General features: G+C 43.7%; 2 protein-coding genes across 2 annotated transcripts in view; one reads left to right on the top strand and one right to left on the bottom strand.

Moving 5' to 3' along the window:
• The window catches only part of LOC125240190, a 35,108-nt gene that overhangs the window by 2,585 nt on the left and 13,651 nt on the right, over nucleotides 1–18,872 (bottom strand). The gene's annotated exons all lie outside the window — the stretch shown is intronic.
• On the top strand, nucleotides 902–3,986 carry LOC125240260. Its single transcript, XM_048148107.1, has 3 exons — nucleotides 902–1,379; nucleotides 1,789–1,912; nucleotides 2,563–3,986. The coding sequence occupies exon 3, from the start codon at nucleotides 2,580–2,582 to the stop codon at nucleotides 3,642–3,644; it is 1,065 nt and encodes a 354-aa protein (XP_048004064.1). The 5' UTR covers nucleotides 902–1,379; nucleotides 1,789–1,912; nucleotides 2,563–2,579; the 3' UTR covers nucleotides 3,645–3,986.

Genomic DNA, 18,872 nt, shown 5'->3' with positions numbered 1-18,872 from the left:
TCTTCAGCTCAAGGTATGAATCATTTCCTTCTCAGTGTAACCAACCTCTTATCTCAACAATGTTAGCGAAGCAGATGATGATGATTTGTTATATTACTAAAATGATGTACATGTCAGGTCAAAGGTAGAATTGTACCTCATTATCTAGGACTGAAATTGTTCTCCCAAACTCACAAGCAAATGAGGGCTCAGGCAAGAAACGTTTTGTATCAGAGTCGATACAAAAATTGGTGGTAGAGTGTCTTGGATATGATTACAAATTTATGAAACTGTTTCACAAATGATTTACCAAATTTGTACTAAATACAAACTTTAAGAGGTTAAAGGTTGCCCTGTGATCGTTGTGATTCATACAAAGTGCTGCCACCTATTGATTGTGTGTTGTAAACTATAAGCGTCACCTTACATTTTTGAATTTCCCGCGTAAGGAAATACCATTGAAATCTGCGTGTGATTTACATCTTTGAAACCCTAATTACCTTATAAAACACGTACTTGTTCAAAAATCATGAATTTGTAACATAAAAACTAAATAATTATAATATTACGCAATTTATTTTGCGAAAGTGATGTAGACATGTCGATGTCGGCAAATTTCATATCGATAATTATTGTACACTATATCATAAAACAGAATAACGATTATTTCAGATATCGATACTTTAACCAAAAAGAATATTGAAGAAATATTAAAGATCAAATAAAACTTAGAAAATAATTAAAATCACTTAAAAAATTTACTGTCATTTACATCTTGTGAGTGACAAATTGTTTACAATTTGCACTTGATTGAAAGTTTATGCTTGCAATTTCAATAGAAAACCAGAGATTTAATAATATAACTGTTTAACTATTCTATATCAAGATTTTGATTCAATGGCGAACATAATGACATTTTAGAAATGCTTAAATTTGAGGTTATGATTATCGAGCATACTGCTGTTCGATACGATTCACTTATTTGTTCGCATCAGAAGGATACTACACTTTATTCATCACATGTCACTACTGTCATAATTCAGTTGATTAATTATGCCTTTTCTTTACGGAGTAATAAATAAATCGAATATTATAAGATACATTTGATGTTTTAATAAAGATCTTATCGATGATTTCGATAGAAACCCCTTTTGAAATGTATTTACAGGTAACTTACCTTGAGTGTAAGCACATGGAATACCGGTATGCAAAAACCGATAATTTATCGATATAATTTTATCGACAACCTTGGCCACAGCAAGATGGTGGAACCGATTACTCCTGTCGAAAAACATTGTGCAACAAGTGGTTTGCGAGTGAATAATTAAAATAAATATAAAGTTGTGCGGCGAATGGGAAGTGTTGTATTGTGTTTGAAATAAACTATATAAGGCTTAAAGGTGAGTGTTTGTAAATAGAAACTTTTAGGTTACGGCCTACCAAGTCTGTGTTATTTCAACAACTTACTAGTAAACTTTCTTAAAGGATTATTTGCAATTATTTATGTAATATTACGATCATTTCTTTGTCTTTATGATTCAAAACCTGTGAGATGAAAACGTGAGAGTATATTGATTGAAATTTAAATGGCCAAGTTACATATTTGCGAAAAAATACATTTTTCCCGGCGACATGACATGTGCATTGTGATTGCGTATTGCGTACGGCGTATGAGGTAACCTTATGAAGGGAATAATTAGAGACGGAACACTAAATACATTGTTGGGATAAGGTCATTAAGTAAATTTAAAATGACTATTTATTGAAATCAAAATGAATCCCAACTTATTTCGTGTTCAATTGAAACAGCGTACGAGTGCTGACGAACGTCGAGTCAGGCGTGAAGACAAAGTATAGGCATAAAGCCGAACGAAGTTCTCGGCTGCCTCCGGCTGCGTGAGGAAATAGAACTCCTTTGGCCACATATTAGCAGGTATGCAAATATGACTGTTGAATAATATAGTCAATTGCGTTTATGAAAATAAAGAAAATTCTTTCATTAAAGTAAAATCATTGTGATAATGATGTTGTTGACGTTTACATCCTAGTGAAACTAGATGGCGCTAAGCTATGATATAACATTTTATTAATTTCATAAAAATAATCAGTGATTGATTAATTATAAATAAATGAAGTGATTCAACATTTACTGTATAATGTTTGTTGCCATGATTTTCATCGAATACTCTAGAATATTCTACATTTCTGTGACATTGTCACAATTTGAGTGTCGTTAAATCATATATTTGGTAATATAAATATTGAATGTGAACTTAAATGATTAAATATGTGATAAATGTTTATGTACTGATCCTAGCGATGAGGATAAGTTATTATTGACAGAGACTATTTAGATTTACACACAATTCAGTTCATCATCATCATTATAGAGGTCAAGTCGTACCATCTATACTTAAAATAAAATAAAATAATTAAAAATAAATTCTTATACCTACAATACTTACCTGTCAATTACTCCAAATTATTTATGATTTGCACATTAAATAAAAAACTTATAAAATGCCTTACTACTTTAATTAAATTTGACATGTTAAGTTGATTTGTCTCAAAATGCGTTTTCAGAATAAAGAAAGAACACGATGGACATCATATTATTGAAGCGTCTTAGAACATTTGCCAATAGTATAAAAGAGCATCAAGCGAAAGCATCAGAGCTATGTGCGTGTCGTCCATGGGAAGATAATGAAGTGGAACAAGCCGCTATCATTGCCTCCAAGTTACAGTCAACGCTGGGGAAATTTCAGAGTGATCTCTATCAGTATTTTAATACAAGCACTGATCCGAACCCTGATGAGGTCTCGACCTTAACAGAGATACAATTACAAGGCGAGGAAATTTTAGCTGAACTTAATGCCAGAATACAGATTATTGACGCTCATTACTCCTCCCTATACAAAGTTAAGAAAGCGATGAAGCCTCAAGATTGCAGGAAAACATTAGATGAATTAGAAAGACACCTTAGAGTATTGCAATCCCTAGGAGAAGACACTAATAAGAATAACTTAAGGTTCCTTTTCATGGAAAAATTTCCTGAAGATGTGATTTATGAGTTGAAACTGAAGTTGAAAACTGAATCCACAGAAGAGATAAGGAAACAGTTAAACGCTATCATAACGGCAAAGGAGGATGTTGATAGAATTAATGCAGAAGATAAAAATAGAGAACCTACTTTCACCACTGAAACGTTACACGTGAAAATTAATAAAGTTAAGGATAATAATAATAAACATTTGAAGAAATTCACTGGTGAAAGGAAATTTAAAAATAAATATAATATGAAACCTAAAGGGAAACCCATCAAAACCGAACCGGGTACTTCAACATTTTCTAGCGTAGACAGAAGGAAGAGACCGTATGAAGCCAATAACGAATCAAGAAATCAATATCCACCTAAAAAGCGAGACAGGAAGGACTGTATATTTTGTCACGGTGATCATTTCAATGATAGTTGTCCGCGCTTTACAACTTTAGCTGAGAGAAAAGGCAAGTTATCTGACCGCTGCTTCATATGTTTTAAATATGGTCACAGACAAAACACCTGCAGAACAACACATGTCTGCCATTATTGTGGGGCAAGAAACCGACATAACAGAGCATTATGCCCTGACAAAGAACTGCAAAATACCACGACTACGTCTACTTAAACAACAAAAAATCAAGATAAACAACCATTTTCAAACAACTGTAGTAAACAATTAAACAACATAAGACATGATAACTTCATGAAAATATACAGAGTTTTGTTAGAATGTATTATACAAATAATCATTAATCACCTGATTCATTATTCAAGTTGTCAGAATGTCTGCCTGAAAAAAGATAGTATAATGATAGAAAATTCATGTAATTTGTTAATGAAATTTAGATGCCACAAAATTGGAATAACCGCTGATGTAGAAAAGGCTTTTCTACAGATAGGCCTGAATGATAATGACAGAGATGTCACAAGATTTTTATGGTTAAAAGATGTATCCAAACCAGCAGTGAAAGAGAATCTCATACATTTAAGATTTACACGAGTACCTTTCGGAATTATATCAAGCCCATTTTTATTAAATGCTACAATCAAAATGCACCTATCCAGATCCGACAATGACAAACTAAAAAATCTAGCCAACAATATATATGTAGACTAGTTTTTTAAAGGTGCGCGGGGCCCGAGGGCCCCGCGGTGTTCTTTTTTTGTTTTTGTGCTTTGCTCTTCGTGTTTTGCTTATGCTTTTGCTTTTTGTTTTTGTGTTTTGCTTTTGCTTTTTGTTTTTGAGCTATGCTTTTTTGATTTATTGCTTTGCTTGTTTGCTTTTTTGCTTTAGCCTTTGCGTGCTTGGGAGCACTCTCTGCCCGCAGCTCGGCCTGCGGCCTCGCGTGCTTGGGAGCCTGTCAGACACGCTCCGGGCCATCGGCCCTCCGCGTAGTTACTGTGGGGGTTGTAGGGAAGTTGGAGCTTAAACACGACCCAATAGTAAAAGTGTCTTGAGAAGCTCACGACGGGCCTGCGGCCTGCGGCCTCCGGCCCGTCGTTTCGCTTCTCTAAGACACTTTTACTATTGGGTCGTGTTTAAGCTCCAACTTCCCGGTCCGCCGGCGAGCCGATCAGGGACGCTCCGGGCCTTCGGCCCTACGCGGAGCTCGGCCTTCGGCCTTCGCTGGGTTTCGAAGCTCCGCGTCGGGCCTTCGGCCCGCCGCTTCGCTTGTTAAGATACTTTTTGTTATTGTTTCGCTTGGGAGCACAGTCTGTACGCAGCTCGGCCTGCGGCCTTCGCGTGCTTGGGAGCACTCTCTGCCCGCAGCTCGGCCTGCGGCCTTCGCGTGCTTGGGAGTCTCTCAGACACGCTCCGGGCCTTCGGCCCTCCGCGTAGTTACTGTGGGGGTTGTGGGGAAGTTGGAGCTTAAACACGCCCCAATAGTAAAAGTGTCTTGAGAAGCTCACGACGGGCCTGCGGCCTGCGGCCTCCGGCCCGTCGTTTCGCTTCTCTAAGACACTTTTACTATTGGGTCGTGTTTAAGCTCCAACTTCCCGGTCCGCCGGCGAGCCGATCAGGGACGCTCCGGGCCTTCGGCCCTACGCGGAGCTCGGCCTTCGGCCTTCGCTGGGTTTCGAAGCTCCGCGTCGGGCCTTCGGCCCGCCGCTTCGCTTGTTAAGATACTTTTTGTTATTGTTTTCTTGGGAGCACAGTCTGCACGCAGCTGAGCCTGCGGCCTTCGCGTGCTTGGAGCACTCTGCCCGCAGCTCGGCCTGCGGCCTTCGCGTACTTGGGAGCCTGTCAGACACGTTCCGGGCCTTCGGCCCTCCGCGTAGTTACTGTGGGGATTGTAAGATTTGTAGGGAAGTTGGACCTCCGGCCTGCGGCCTCCGGCCCGCCGCGTCGCTTTTTAGACACTTTTACTTATATTTTCTTGCTTGGGAGCACTGTCTGTACGCAGCTCGGAACTTGGACCGGAGCAATGACCGTCGGGCTGTAGAACGCTCCCTCAGGCTGGTAGGGAAATTTGACTTTGTCCCCTCTCGCCGCCGTTTTTGACTTTTCCAAAAATTTTTTTTTCTCATTTCTATTTTTGGCCCCCGTTCTTACCAAGTCCCAAATTTGAACGCGCTCGGACCGAAAATAAAAAAAAAAATTTCAAAGTCGGCCATTTTGGAATTTTGTAAATGCCATTCGATGGACCTCAGATAACTGTACAATATTAGTTTAAGCACTATTAACCTTTTTCCTACCGTTACGGACCTATGGGGATTTAAAAAAAAAACCTCCATACAAACTGGTAGGGAAATTTGACTTTGTCCCCTCTCGCCACCGTTTTTGACTTTTCCAAATTTTTTTTTTCTCATTTCTATTTTTGGCTCCCGTTCTTACCACGTGCCAAATTTGAACGCGCTCGGACCGATGATAAAAAAAAAAAATTTCAAAGTCGGCCATTTTGAAATTTTGTAAATGCCATTCGATGGACCTCAGATAACTGTACAACATTAGTTCAAGCACTATTAACCTTTTCCCTACCGTTACGGAGCTATGGGGATTTAAAAAAAGGACCTCCATACAAATTTCAATTGGCCTTCAAAGGGCGCCATTTTGAATTTTTCAAAATTTTCTTTTTGTATACTAATCTTGGGGTGGCTGTCTACCCGTGTGCAAAATTTCAGCGCGCTCGGACCATTTTGAAATTTTTCAAAAAAAAAGTCGGCCATTTTGATTTTTTTTTAGTGCCATTCGATGGACCTCGGGTGACTGTATAACATTTGTTTGAGCACTTTTCACTTCTTTGTACCGTTACGGAGCTATGGTAATTAAAAGAAAAACCTCCATTCAAATTTCAATTGGCCCTCAAAGGCCGCCATTTTGAATTTTTCAAAATTTTCTTTTTGAATACTAATCTTAGCGCGACCGTCCACCCGTGTGCCAAATCTCAGCGCGCTAGGACCATTTTGAAAATTTTCAAAAAAAAAAGTCGGCCATTTTGATTTTTTTTTAATGCAACTTTTTTCTACTCGGATACCTGTATGACATTTGGTCGAGCACCCCCCGGCTATCTCTTACGGTTTAAAAGTTGCCATACAAAACAAAAGTGGCCAGTTTTCCCACATTTGTAGCACTTTTCAATTTTTTTTTATTTCATTCGAATCGAGGCCACTTGGAGATTCTATGACCAAAATTTGAGCTCTCTACGACAAACTTGAAAAATCGTCAAAAAAAAAAGTCGGCCATTTTGAAAAAAAAAATGGCGGCGTCAAAAACTGCCCAGGGTCCTCTATGACATTTGGTCGAACACTCCCCGGCTAACTCCAGCCGTTTGGCCAGGCCGTCCAACATTTTTTTACCCGGAACCGGTAGACCGACGGTCTGATCTATCCGGGGTCGCAGGACCAAACTCTATACGACCACACCAAACACTGCCACCCGCAAAAACCCCCTCTGCCTATTTTTGGAAAAATGTCAGTCGGGTTGTAGCTTTATATTATATAGAATAACGTTTTGACAGGAACAAACAGCGTCGAAGAAGCAACAAAACTGTATAAAGACAGCAAAGACGTATTCAAGCAAATATCAATGAACCTTAGAGAGTGGAGTTCTAACTCTAAAGAATTTATGCAAAATATAACAGATGCGACTACAGATAAAACTGTGAAAACTCTTGGTCTGAACTGGGACTTAGAAAAGGACTCTAGCAACTGGCCATGCCCACCCGTACGACACCTCTCCTTTTTCGAGGGGAGGGTCTGTCGAAAGAAACAATACATGAAAATGAAATGAACCTAGATAAAGAAAATCAGTTTAAAAAGAATAGTCACTTGAACAAACATCAGAAGCATCAATCAAAAATCAAAGATATTCGTACAACAACACAGACAAACAATACAGATAACAGAGTAAACTCAGAAACACAAGAAATAAGAAGTATACAGAAACAATATTATCCAGATGAAGTCGATAACAAGGAGACCAGTCTTACCCGTAACCTAGGATTATTTAAAGATGTGGACGGAATCCTTCGATGCGACGGTCGTCTGACACACTCCGATTTATCGTATGATGCAAAGCACCCAATTCTTCTGCCCAAAGATTGCGATTACACTACAAATGTTATAAGGAAAGCACATGAGAACAACTATCATGTTGGTATACCTCACACCCTTGATATAATCAGACAACGCTTTTGGATTCCACAAGGAAGAGCACAAGTACAAAAATATATCCGTAAATGCCAGCAATGTGTGAAACATGGCGGAGGACCCTACTCCTTACCAGAAACTCCTGCTTTACCACCTGAAAGAGTAAAGTATGAGACAGCATATACATATGTAGGTGTAGATTACTTTGGACCAATGTATGTTAAAGAAGAAACTCAACAAAAACGATGGATTTGCTTATTCACTTGCTTAGTCGTTCGTGCTATACATTTGGAGCTAGTAAAAGACATGACAGCAGAAGAATGTTTACTAGCATTTAGAAGATTCATGGCTACCAGAGGTGTTCCTACTCTGATTGTAACAGACAACGCACTTCAATTCAAACTACTATCTGAACTAATGACAACTAAAAGTTTAACAGAGGAAAATATACAATGGAAATTCATCCCTCAGCTGGCCCCATGGCATGGGGGCGTATACGAAAGATTAGTGGGTGTTACCAAGCACTGTCTTAAACGAACACTACAGAAACATCTATTGAACGATACCCAACTACTAACTGTTCTTAAAGAAGTGGAAAGTGTCGTCAACACGAGACCATTAACCTACGTAGGTACTGGTTTGGAACATGTATTGAAACCAGCAGACTTCTTGACACCAGGAAAATGTCTAGGACTACAGATGTCAATGAAGGAAACACCCGTTAACGCCACTACAACCAAACAACAACTCATAGAAGGTTGGAGACGTGGTGAGACTATCATGAGAGAATACAAGGACATGTTCATGAATCAGTATCTGCTTAGCTTAAGAGAACGTTACAAAAATTCAACCAAACAACCCAGAGTTAAAACTCACAATGAACCATGTGTTGGAGACATTGTACAAATGAAAGGTGATACTAAGAACAGAGAGAACTGGAAAGTAGGGAAGATCGTTGAATTAATTAAAGGAGCTGATGGATTATGTAGAGTCGCTCGAGTGAAGATCGACAATGGTACATTTACGAGATCCTTATTACACTTATACCCTTTGGAAGTAGAAGATGTTCCAACACCTAACAATTTGTCTAATCATCAATTAGAGGAAGAACCTACAACAAGGATAAAAGAAATGAAATTAGAAGAAAGTACAGATTCTTCAGTGATACAAAGAGAGTTTTATCCCAATGTACAACTAGAAATGGAGCTTGACACAGTTGACAGCATGGACGTGGACACGGCACATAGCAATGAGATGACAGAGGAGAACCTCAACGTTCCAAATACAGACAAAGATATGATAGAGTCAAACATAGAGCATAAATGTGATAATATAAACTTAGAAGCTGATATGGCTGATGAAAACTATGAGTCAGAAGTAAACCAGTCTGACAATGAAAGGCAAATGAGGGCTGCGGCGGTCCAAGCTAGGGAAAAATCCGAGAGTGGACCCGCCATCTGATGACCACACTTACTGCATCGTTATAGCTCGCTCGGCGGGTGTGTCGCGGACTCCCGCGATGTGTACATATTTCAACAGGCAACACATATGACAGCTTCAAATTAGTCTATGGTAAGCTAACGTTTCCTTTTCCTTTTGATTGCGCCATCTTTGTGTGTCAAAGTTAGTTTGGGAACGTGCGATATAAAAGTTATAAATAAAGTGCCTCGTGAAAGCCACATGCATCTTCCCTTCGGCTCTCCAAAAGCTAAGTATAGTTTGAGTATAAAAGAAATAAAAGAGGACATGGTTGTCCCATTCACATATTTATTTTCTTCATCATGATCTCCATTTAGAACGAGAGATCTGTCTTATTTGAGTTTGAGCTGCTTATCTTTATTTGAGACCAATGCGCTTAATAATCACTATAATTAATATGCCTTAAAAGTTAACCTGAGGTGAAGATGATGTGCATGAGTTTGGCGAGAGAGGAGAATATCGTTTGCCCTTAACCTGTTTGTCTCACTTGCGTACTTGTCGAGAGGCTGCGTATAATAAGAAAGAGGATTTATCCTTTTATATAGAGGCTATGTTTGCCTGGCTACGGCCGAAGTGAAAGAGGATTTATCCTTTTATATAGAGGCTATGTTTGCCTGGCTACGGCCGAAGTGAAAGAGGATTTATCCTTTTATATAGAGGCTATGTTTGCCTGGCTACGGCCGAAGTGAAAGAGGATTTATCCTTTTATATAGAGGTTATGTTTGCCTGGCTACGGCCGAAGCGAAAGAGGATTTGATCCTTGATATAGAGGCTGAGTTGCCTTGACCATGGTCAGTGACGAAATAGAGGGATTACCCTTAGAGTATGAGGCTGTGTAGCCTTCTTACGGATATTGAACGAATGCGTAACGTTGTGTTGCAACCTGTGCAATTACTTATGTGTTGACATACGAATATGATCATATTATGCGTTATAACCAATCTTAATAAATCCAATATATGGATATATCATACCATGTTTACAAGTCATATTATTATTATTATTTTAAACCCAGATCGGTTCATGCTATGAGCCAGTAACTATGCTAATATAATTCTACAACATAAATACATTCACATATATCATAATTCTCATATAGATAAGGAATAATAAGGACCAAGTCCTCAGGATAGTTTCCCAATTGATTGAGATAGTAAAACAATAACAATCATAACTAGTTTTTTAAAGGTGCGCGGGGCCCGAGGGCCCCGCGGTGTTCTTTTTTTGTTTTTGTGCTTTGCTCTTCGTGTTTTGCTTATGCTTTTGCTTTTTGTTTTTGTGTTTTGCTTTTGCTTTTTGTTTTTGAGCTATGCTTTTTTGATTTATTGCTTTGCTTGTTTGCTTTTTTGCTTTAGCCTTTGCGTGCTTGGGAGCACTCTCTGCCCGCAGCTCGGCCTGCGGCCTCGCGTGCTTGGGAGCCTGTCAGACACGCTCCGGGCCATCGGCCCTCCGCGTAGTTACTGTGGGGGTTGTAGGGAAGTTGGAGCTTAAACACGACCCAATAGTAAAAGTGTCTTGAGAAGCTCACGACGGGCCTGCGGCCTGCGGCCTCCGGCCCGTCGTTTCGCTTCTCTAAGACACTTTTACTATTGGGTCGTGTTTAAGCTCCAACTTCCCGGTCCGCCGGCGAGCCGATCAGGGACGCTCCGGGCCTTCGGCCCTACGCGGAGCTCGGCCTTCGGCCTTCGCTGGGTTTCGAAGCTCCGCGTCGGGCCTTCGGCCCGCCGCTTCGCTTGTTAAGATACTTTTTGTTATTGTTTCGCTTGGGAGCACAGTCTGTACGCAGCTCGGCCTGCGGCCTTCGCGTGCTTGGGAGCACTCTCTGCCCGCAGCTCGGCCTGCGGCCTTCGCGTGCTTGGGAGTCTCTCAGACACGCTCCGGGCCTTCGGCCCTCCGCGTAGTTACTGTGGGGGTTGTGGGGAAGTTGGAGCTTAAACACGCCCCAATAGTAAAAGTGTCTTGAGAAGCTCACGACGGGCCTGCGGCCTGCGGCCTCCGGCCCGTCGTTTCGCTTCTCTAAGACACTTTTACTATTGGGTCGTGTTTAAGCTCCAACTTCCCGGTCCGCCGGCGAGCCGATCAGGGACGCTCCGGGCCTTCGGCCCTACGCGGAGCTCGGCCTTCGGCCTTCGCTGGGTTTCGAAGCTCCGCGTCGGGCCTTCGGCCCGCCGCTTCGCTTGTTAAGATACTTTTTGTTATTGTTTTCTTGGGAGCACAGTCTGCACGCAGCTGAGCCTGCGGCCTTCGCGTGCTTGGAGCACTCTGCCCGCAGCTCGGCCTGCGGCCTTCGCGTACTTGGGAGCCTGTCAGACACGTTCCGGGCCTTCGGCCCTCCGCGTAGTTACTGTGGGGATTGTAAGATTTGTAGGGAAGTTGGACCTCCGGCCTGCGGCCTCCGGCCCGCCGCGTCGCTTTTTAGACACTTTTACTTATATTTTCTTGCTTGGGAGCACTGTCTGTACGCAGCTCGGAACTTGGACCGGAGCAATGACCGTCGGGCTGTAGAACGCTCCCTCAGGCTGGTAGGGAAATTTGACTTTGTCCCCTCTCGCCGCCGTTTTTGACTTTTCCAAAAATTTTTTTTTCTCATTTCTATTTTTGGCCCCCGTTCTTACCAAGTCCCAAATTTGAACGCGCTCGGACCGAAAATAAAAAAAAAAAATTTCAAAGTCGGCCATTTTGGAATTTTGTAAATGCCATTCGATGGACCTCAGATAACTGTACAATATTAGTTTAAGCACTATTAACCTTTTTCCTACCGTTACGGACCTATGGGGATTTAAAAAAAAAACCTCCATACAAACTGGTAGGGAAATTTGACTTTGTCCCCTCTCGCCACCGTTTTTGACTTTTCCAAATTTTTTTTTCTCATTTCTATTTTTGGCTCCCGTTCTTACCACGTGCCAAATTTGAACGCGCTCGGACCGATGATAAAAAAAAAAAATTTCAAAGTCGGCCATTTTGAAATTTTGTAAATGCCATTCGATGGACCTCAGATAACTGTACAACATTAGTTCAAGCACTATTAACCTTTTCCCTACCGTTACGGAGCTATGGGGATTTAAAAAAAGGACCTCCATACAAATTTCAATTGGCCTTCAAAGGGCGCCATTTTGAATTTTTCAAAATTTTCTTTTTGTATACTAATCTTGGGGTGGCTGTCTACCCGTGTGCAAAATTTCAGCGCGCTCGGACCATTTTGAAATTTTTCAAAAAAAAAGTCGGCCATTTTGATTTTTTTTTAGTGCCATTCGATGGACCTCGGGTGACTGTATAACATTTGTTTGAGCACTTTTCACTTCTTTGTACCGTTACGGAGCTATGGTAATTAAAAGAAAAACCTCCATTCAAATTTCAATTGGCCCTCAAAGGCCGCCATTTTGAATTTTTCAAAATTTTCTTTTTGAATACTAATCTTAGCGCGACCGTCCACCCGTGTGCCAAATCTCAGCGCGCTAGGACCATTTTGAAAATTTTCAAAAAAAAAAAGTCGGCCATTTTGATTTTTTTTTAATGCAACTTTTTTCTACTCGGATACCTGTATGACATTTGGTCGAGCACCCCCGGCTATCTCTTACGGTTTAAAAGTTGCCATACAAAACAAAAGTGGCCAGTTTTCCCACATTTGTAGCACTTTTCAATTTTTTTTATTTCATTCGAATCGAGGCCACTTGGAGATTCTATGACCAAAATTTGAGCTCTCTACGACAAACTTGAAAAATCGTCAAAAAAAAAAGTCGGCCATTTTGAAAAAAAAATGGCGGCGTCAAAAACTGCCCAGGGTCCTCTATGACATTTGGTCGAACACTCCCCGGCTAACTCCAGCCGTTTGGCCAGGCCGTCCAACATTTTTTTACCCGGAACCGGTAGACCGACGGTCTGATCTATCCGGGGTCGCAGGACCAAACTCTATACGACCACACCAAACACTGCCACCCGCAAAAACCCCCTCTGCCTATTTTTGGAAAAATGTCAGTCGGGTTGTAGCTTTATATTATAATATCTGGGCAACCGAGCTTCGCTCGGTTCTGTTTCGTATCCTTGACATGTGTCGCCATCTAGTTCAAAAATGAATAGTACCTACATCGAGCGAAAGAATTCTCAGCCTTAACAACACAACTACTCCACACGAGATGGCGCGCATTTTGCCACAAAAACTCAAATAGTGTATTTTTCTATTCGTTTTAGCCTTGACCTGTGTCGCCATCTAGTGTTTGCAATAAATAGTACTTACATCAACCGAAAGAATTCTGTCTTAACAGTACAACTACTGCACACGAGATGGCGCGCGAAGAAAAACTCATGAAAACTCGAAAATTCGCGTTTTCCGGGACCTAAGGATAAGTTAGACCGATTTTTCACCCCCAAAAACCCCCACATAACAAATTTCTGCGAAATCGTTAGAGCGGTTTCCGAGATCGTCAGTGTAAATAAATATATATATAAATAAATAAATAAATAAATAAATAAATATACAAGAATTGCTCGTTTAAAAGTATAAGATAGACTAGTTTTTTAAAGGTGCGCGGGGCCCGAGGGCCCCGCGGTCTTTCTTGTTGCTTTTTGTTTTTTTGCTTTGCTTGTTTGTTTTTTTGCTTTGCTTATTTGTTTTATTGCTTTGCTTGTTTGCTTTAGCCTTTGCGTGCCTGGGAGCACTCTCTGCCCGCAGCTCGGCCTACGGCCTCGCGTGATTGGGAGCCTGTCAGACACGCTCCGGGCCTTCGGCCCTACGCGTAGTTACTGTGGGGGTTGCAGGGAAGTTGGTGCTTAAACACGACCCAATAGTAAAAGTTTTTTTTGTAATAGTAAAACTTTTACTATTGGGTCGTGTTTAAACTCAAACTTCCAGGACCGCCGGCGAGTCGATCAGGAACGCTCCGGGCCTTCGGCCCTACGCGGAGCTCGGCCTTCGGCCTTCGCTGAGTTTCGAAGCTCCGCGTCGGGCCTTCGGCCCGCCGCTACGCTTATTATGACACTTTTAATTATTGTTCTGCTTGGGAGCACAGTCTGTACGCAGCTCGGCCTACGGCCTTCGCGTGCTTGGGAGCACTCTGCCCGCAGCTCGGCCTGCGGCCTTCGCGTGCTTGGGAGCCTCTCAGACACGCTCCGGGCCTTCGGCCCTCCGCGTAGTTACTATGGGGGTTGTGGGGAAGTTGGAGCTTAAACACGACCCAATAGTAAAAGTGTCTTGAGAAGCTCACGACGGGCCTACGGCCTGCGGCCTCCGGCCCATCGTTTCGCTTCTCTAAGACACTTTTACTATTGGGTCGTGTTTAAGCTCCAACTTCCCGGACCGCCGGCGAGCCGATCAGGGACGCTCCGGGCCTTCGGCCCTACGCGGAGCTCGGCCTTCGGCCTTCGCTGGGTTTCGAAGCTCCGCGTCGGGCCTTCGGCCCGCCGCTACGCTTATTATGACACTTTTAATTATTGTTCTGCTTGGGAGCACAGTCTGTACGCAGCTCGGCCTGCGGCCTTCGCGTGCTTGGGAGCACTCTGCCCGCAGCTCGGCCTGCGGCCTTCGCGTGCTTGGGAGTCTCTCAGACACGCTCCGGGCGTTCGGCCCTCCGCGTAGTTACTGGGGGTTGTAGGGAAGTTGGCGCCCCTCCCAGGGACGCTCCGGGCCTTCGACCCTACGCGGAGCTCGGCCTTCGGCCTTCGCTTGGTTTCGAAGCTCCGCGTCGGGCCTCCGGCCCGCCGCGTCGCTTTTTAGACACTTTCATTATTGTTCTGCTTGGGAGCATTCTCTGCCCGCAGCTCGGCCTGCGGCCTTCGCGTGCTTGATGGGAGCCTCTCAGACACGCTCCGGGCCTTCAGCCCTCCGCATAGTTACTGTGGGGGTTGTAGGGAAGTTGGCGCCCCTCTCAGGGACGCTCCGGGCCTTCGGCCCTACGCGGAGCTTGGCCTTCGGCCTTCGCTTGGTTTCGAAGCTTCGCGTCGGGCCTCCGCGGCACTTTACTTATATTTTTAGACACTTTTACTTATATTTTTTTGCTTGGGAGCACTGTCTGTACGCAGCTCGGACCTCGGACCGGAGCAATGACCGTTGGGCTGTGGAAAGCTCCCTCAGGCTGGTAGGGAAATTTGACTTTGTCCCCTCTCGCCGCCGTTTTTGACTTTTCCAAAAAATTTTTTTTCTCATTTCTATTTTTGGCCCCCGTTCTTACCACGTGCCAAATTTGAACGCGCTCGGACCGAAAAAAAAAAAAAAAAAACAAAAACGGCCATTTTGAAATTTTGTAAATGCCATTCGATGGACCTCAGATAACTGTACAACATTAGTTCAAGCACTTTTAACCTTTTTCCTACCGTTACGGAGCTATGGGAATTTAAAAAAAAACCTCCATACAAACTGGTAGGGAAATTTGACTTTGTCCCCTCTCGCCACCGTTTTTGACTTTTCCAAATTTTTTTTTTCTCATTTCTATTTTTGGCCTCCGTTCTTACTACATGCCAAATTTGAACGCGCTCGGACCAAAAATAAAAAAAAAAAAATTTTCAAAGTCGGCCATTTTGAAATTTTGTAAATGCCATTCGATGGACCTCAGAGAACTGTACAACATTAGTTCAAGCACTTTTAACCTTTTCCCTACCGTTACGGAGCTATGGGGATTAAAAAAAAGACCTCCATACAAATTTCAATTGGCCTTCAAAGGGCGCCATTTTGAATTTTTCAAAATTTTCTTTTTGTATACTAATCTTAGGGTGGCTGTCCACCCGTGTGCAAAATTTCAGCGCGCTCGGACCATTTTGAAATTTTTCAAAAAAAAAAGTCGGCCATTTTGATTTTTTTTTAATGCCATTCGATGGACCTCGGGTGACTGTATAACATTTGTTTGAGCACTTTTCACTTCTTTGTACCGTTACGGAGCTATGGTAATTAAAAGAAAAACCTCCATTCAAATTTCAATTGGCCCTCAAAGGCCGCCATTTTGAATTTTTCAAAATTTTCTTATTGAATACAAATCTTGGGGCCACCTTCCACCCGTGTGCCAAATCTCAGCGCGCTAGGACCATTTTGAAATTTTTCAAAAAAAAAAGTCGGCCATTTTGAATTTTTTTTAATGCAACTTTTTTCTACTCGGATACCTGTATGACATTTGGTCGAGCACCCCCCGGCTATCTCTTACGGTTTAAAAGTTGCCATACAAAATAAAAGTGGCCAGTTTTCCCACACTTGTAGCACTTTTCAATTTTTTTTTATTTCATTCGAATCGAGGCTACTTGGAGATTCTATGACCAAAATTTGAGCTCTCTACGACAAACTTGAAAAATCGTCAAAAAAAAAAGTCGGCCATTTTGAAAAAAAAATGGCGGCGTCAAAAACTGCCCAGGGTTCTCTATGACATTTGGTCGAACACTCCCCGGGTAACTCCAGCCGTTTGGCCAGGCCGTCCAACATTTTTTTACCCGGAACCGGTAGACCGACGGTCTGATCTATCCGGGGTCGCAGGACCAAACTCTATACGACCACATCAAACACTGCCACCTTCAAATCCCCCTTCTGCCTATTTTTGGAAAAATGTCAGTCGGGTTGTAGCTTTATATTATATAGACTAGTTTTTTAAAGGTGCGCGGGGCCCGAGGGCCCCGCGGTGTTCTTTTTTTGTTTTGCTTTATTGTTTTTTTGCTTTTGCTTTTGCTTTTTGTTTTTGTGTTTTGCTTTTGCTTTTTGTTTTTGAGCTATGCTTATGCTTTTTGTTTTTGAGCTATGCTTGTTTGCTTTTTTGCTTTAGCCTTTGCGTGCTTGGGAGCACTCTCTGCCCGCAGCTCGGCCTGCGGCCTCGCGTGCTTGGGAGCCTGTCAGACACGCTCCGGGCCTTCGGCCCTCCGCGTAGTTACTGTGGGGGTTGTAGGGAAATTGGAGCTTAAACACGACCCAATAGTAAAAGTGTCTTGAGAAGCTCACGACGGGCCTGCGGCCTGCGGCCTCCGGCCCGTCGTTTCGCTTCTCTAAGACACTTTTACTATTGGGTCGTGTTTAAGCTCCAACTTCCCGGTCCGCCGGCGAGCCGATCAGGGACGCTCCGGGCCTTCGGCCCTACGCGGAGCTCGGCCTTCGGCCTTCGCTGGGTCTCGAAGCTCCGCGTCGGGCCTTCGGCCCGCCGCTTCGCTTGTTAAGATACTTTTTGTTATTGTTATGCTTGGGAGCACAATCTGTACGCAGCTCGGCCTGCGGCCTTCGCGTGCTTGGGAGCACTCTGCCCGCAGCTCGGCCTGCGGCCTTCGCGTGCTTGGGAGCCTCTCAGACACGCTCCGGGCCTTCGGCCCTCCGCGTAGTTACTGTGGGGGTTGTAGGGAAGTTGGAGCTTAAACACGACCCAATAGTAAAAGTGTCTTAGAGAAGCGAAACGACGGGCCGGAGGCCGCAACTTCCCTGTCCGCCGGCGAGTCGATCAGGGACGCTCCGGGCCTTCGGCCCTACGCGGAGCTCGGCCTTCGGCCTTCGCTCGGTTTCGAAGCTCCGCGTCGGGCCTTCGGCCCGCCGCTTCGCTTGTTAAGATACTTTTTGTTATTGTTATGCTTGGGAGCACAGTCTGTACGCAGCTCGGCCTGCGGCCTTCGCGTGCTTGGGAGCACTCTGCCCGCAGCTCGGCCTGCGGCCTTCGCGTGCTTGGGAGTCTCTCAGACACGCTCCGGGCCTTCGGCCCTCCGCGTAGTTACTGTGGGGGTTGTGGGGAAGTTGGAGCTTAAACACGACCCAATAGTAAAAGTGTCTTGAGAAGCTTACGACGGGCCTGCGGCCTGCGGCCTCCGGCCCGTCGTTTCGCTTCTCTAAGACACTTTTACTATTGGGTCGTGTTTAAGCTCCAACTTCCCGATCCGCCGGCGAGCCGATCAGGGACGCTCCGGGCCTTCGGCCCTACGCGGAGCTCGGCCTTCGGCCGTCGCTTGATTTCGAAGCTCCGCGTCGGGCCTCCGGCCCGCCGCGTCACTTTTTAGACACTTTTATTATTGTTCTGCTTGGGAGCATTCTCTGCCCGCAGCTCGGCCTGCGGCCTTCGCGTGCTTGGGAGCCTCAGACACGCTCCGGGCCTTCGGCCCTCCGCATAGTTACTGTGGGGGTTGTAGCGAAGTTGGCGCCCCTCTCAGGGACGCTCCGGGCCTTCGGCCTTCGCTGGGTTTCGAACCTCCGCGTCGCTTTTTAGATACTTTTACTTATATTTTTTTGCTTGGGAGCACTGTCTGTACGCAGCTTGGGCTTCGGACCGGAGCAATGACGTTCGGACTGTGGAACACTCCCTCAGGCTGGTAGGGAAATTTGACTCTGTCCCCTCTCGCCGCCGTTTTTGACTTTTCCAAAATTTTTTTTTTCTCATTTCTGTTTTCGGCCCCCGTTCTTACCATTTGCCAAATTTGAACGCGCTCGGACCGAAAAAAAAAAAATCAAAGTCGGCCATTTTGAAATTTTGTAAATGCCATTCGATGGACCACAAATAACTGTACAATATTAGTTTAAGCACTATTAACCTTTTTCCTACCGTTACGGAGCTATGGGGATTTAAAAAAAAAACCTCCATACAAACTGGTAGGGAAATTTGACTTTGTCCCTTCTCGCCACCGTTTTTGACTTTTCCAAATTTTTTTTTTCTCATTTCTATTTTTGGCCCCCGTTCTTACCACGTGCCAAATTTGAACGCGCTCGGACCGAAAATAAAAAAAAAAAATTTTAAAGTCGGCCATTTTGAAATTTTGTAAATGCCATTCGATGGACCTCAGATAACTGTACAACATTAGTTCAAGCACTATTAACCTTTTTCCTACCGTTACGGAGCTATGGGGATTT

Source organism: Leguminivora glycinivorella, chromosome 27 (genome assembly GCF_023078275.1).
Source record: "Leguminivora glycinivorella isolate SPB_JAAS2020 chromosome 27, LegGlyc_1.1, whole genome shotgun sequence".
In the NCBI taxonomy this organism is placed as follows: domain Eukaryota; kingdom Metazoa; phylum Arthropoda; class Insecta; order Lepidoptera; family Tortricidae; genus Leguminivora; species Leguminivora glycinivorella.
Note: the sequence above shows the minus strand (reverse complement) of the source record. Positions and strands in the feature narration are given on the sequence as shown.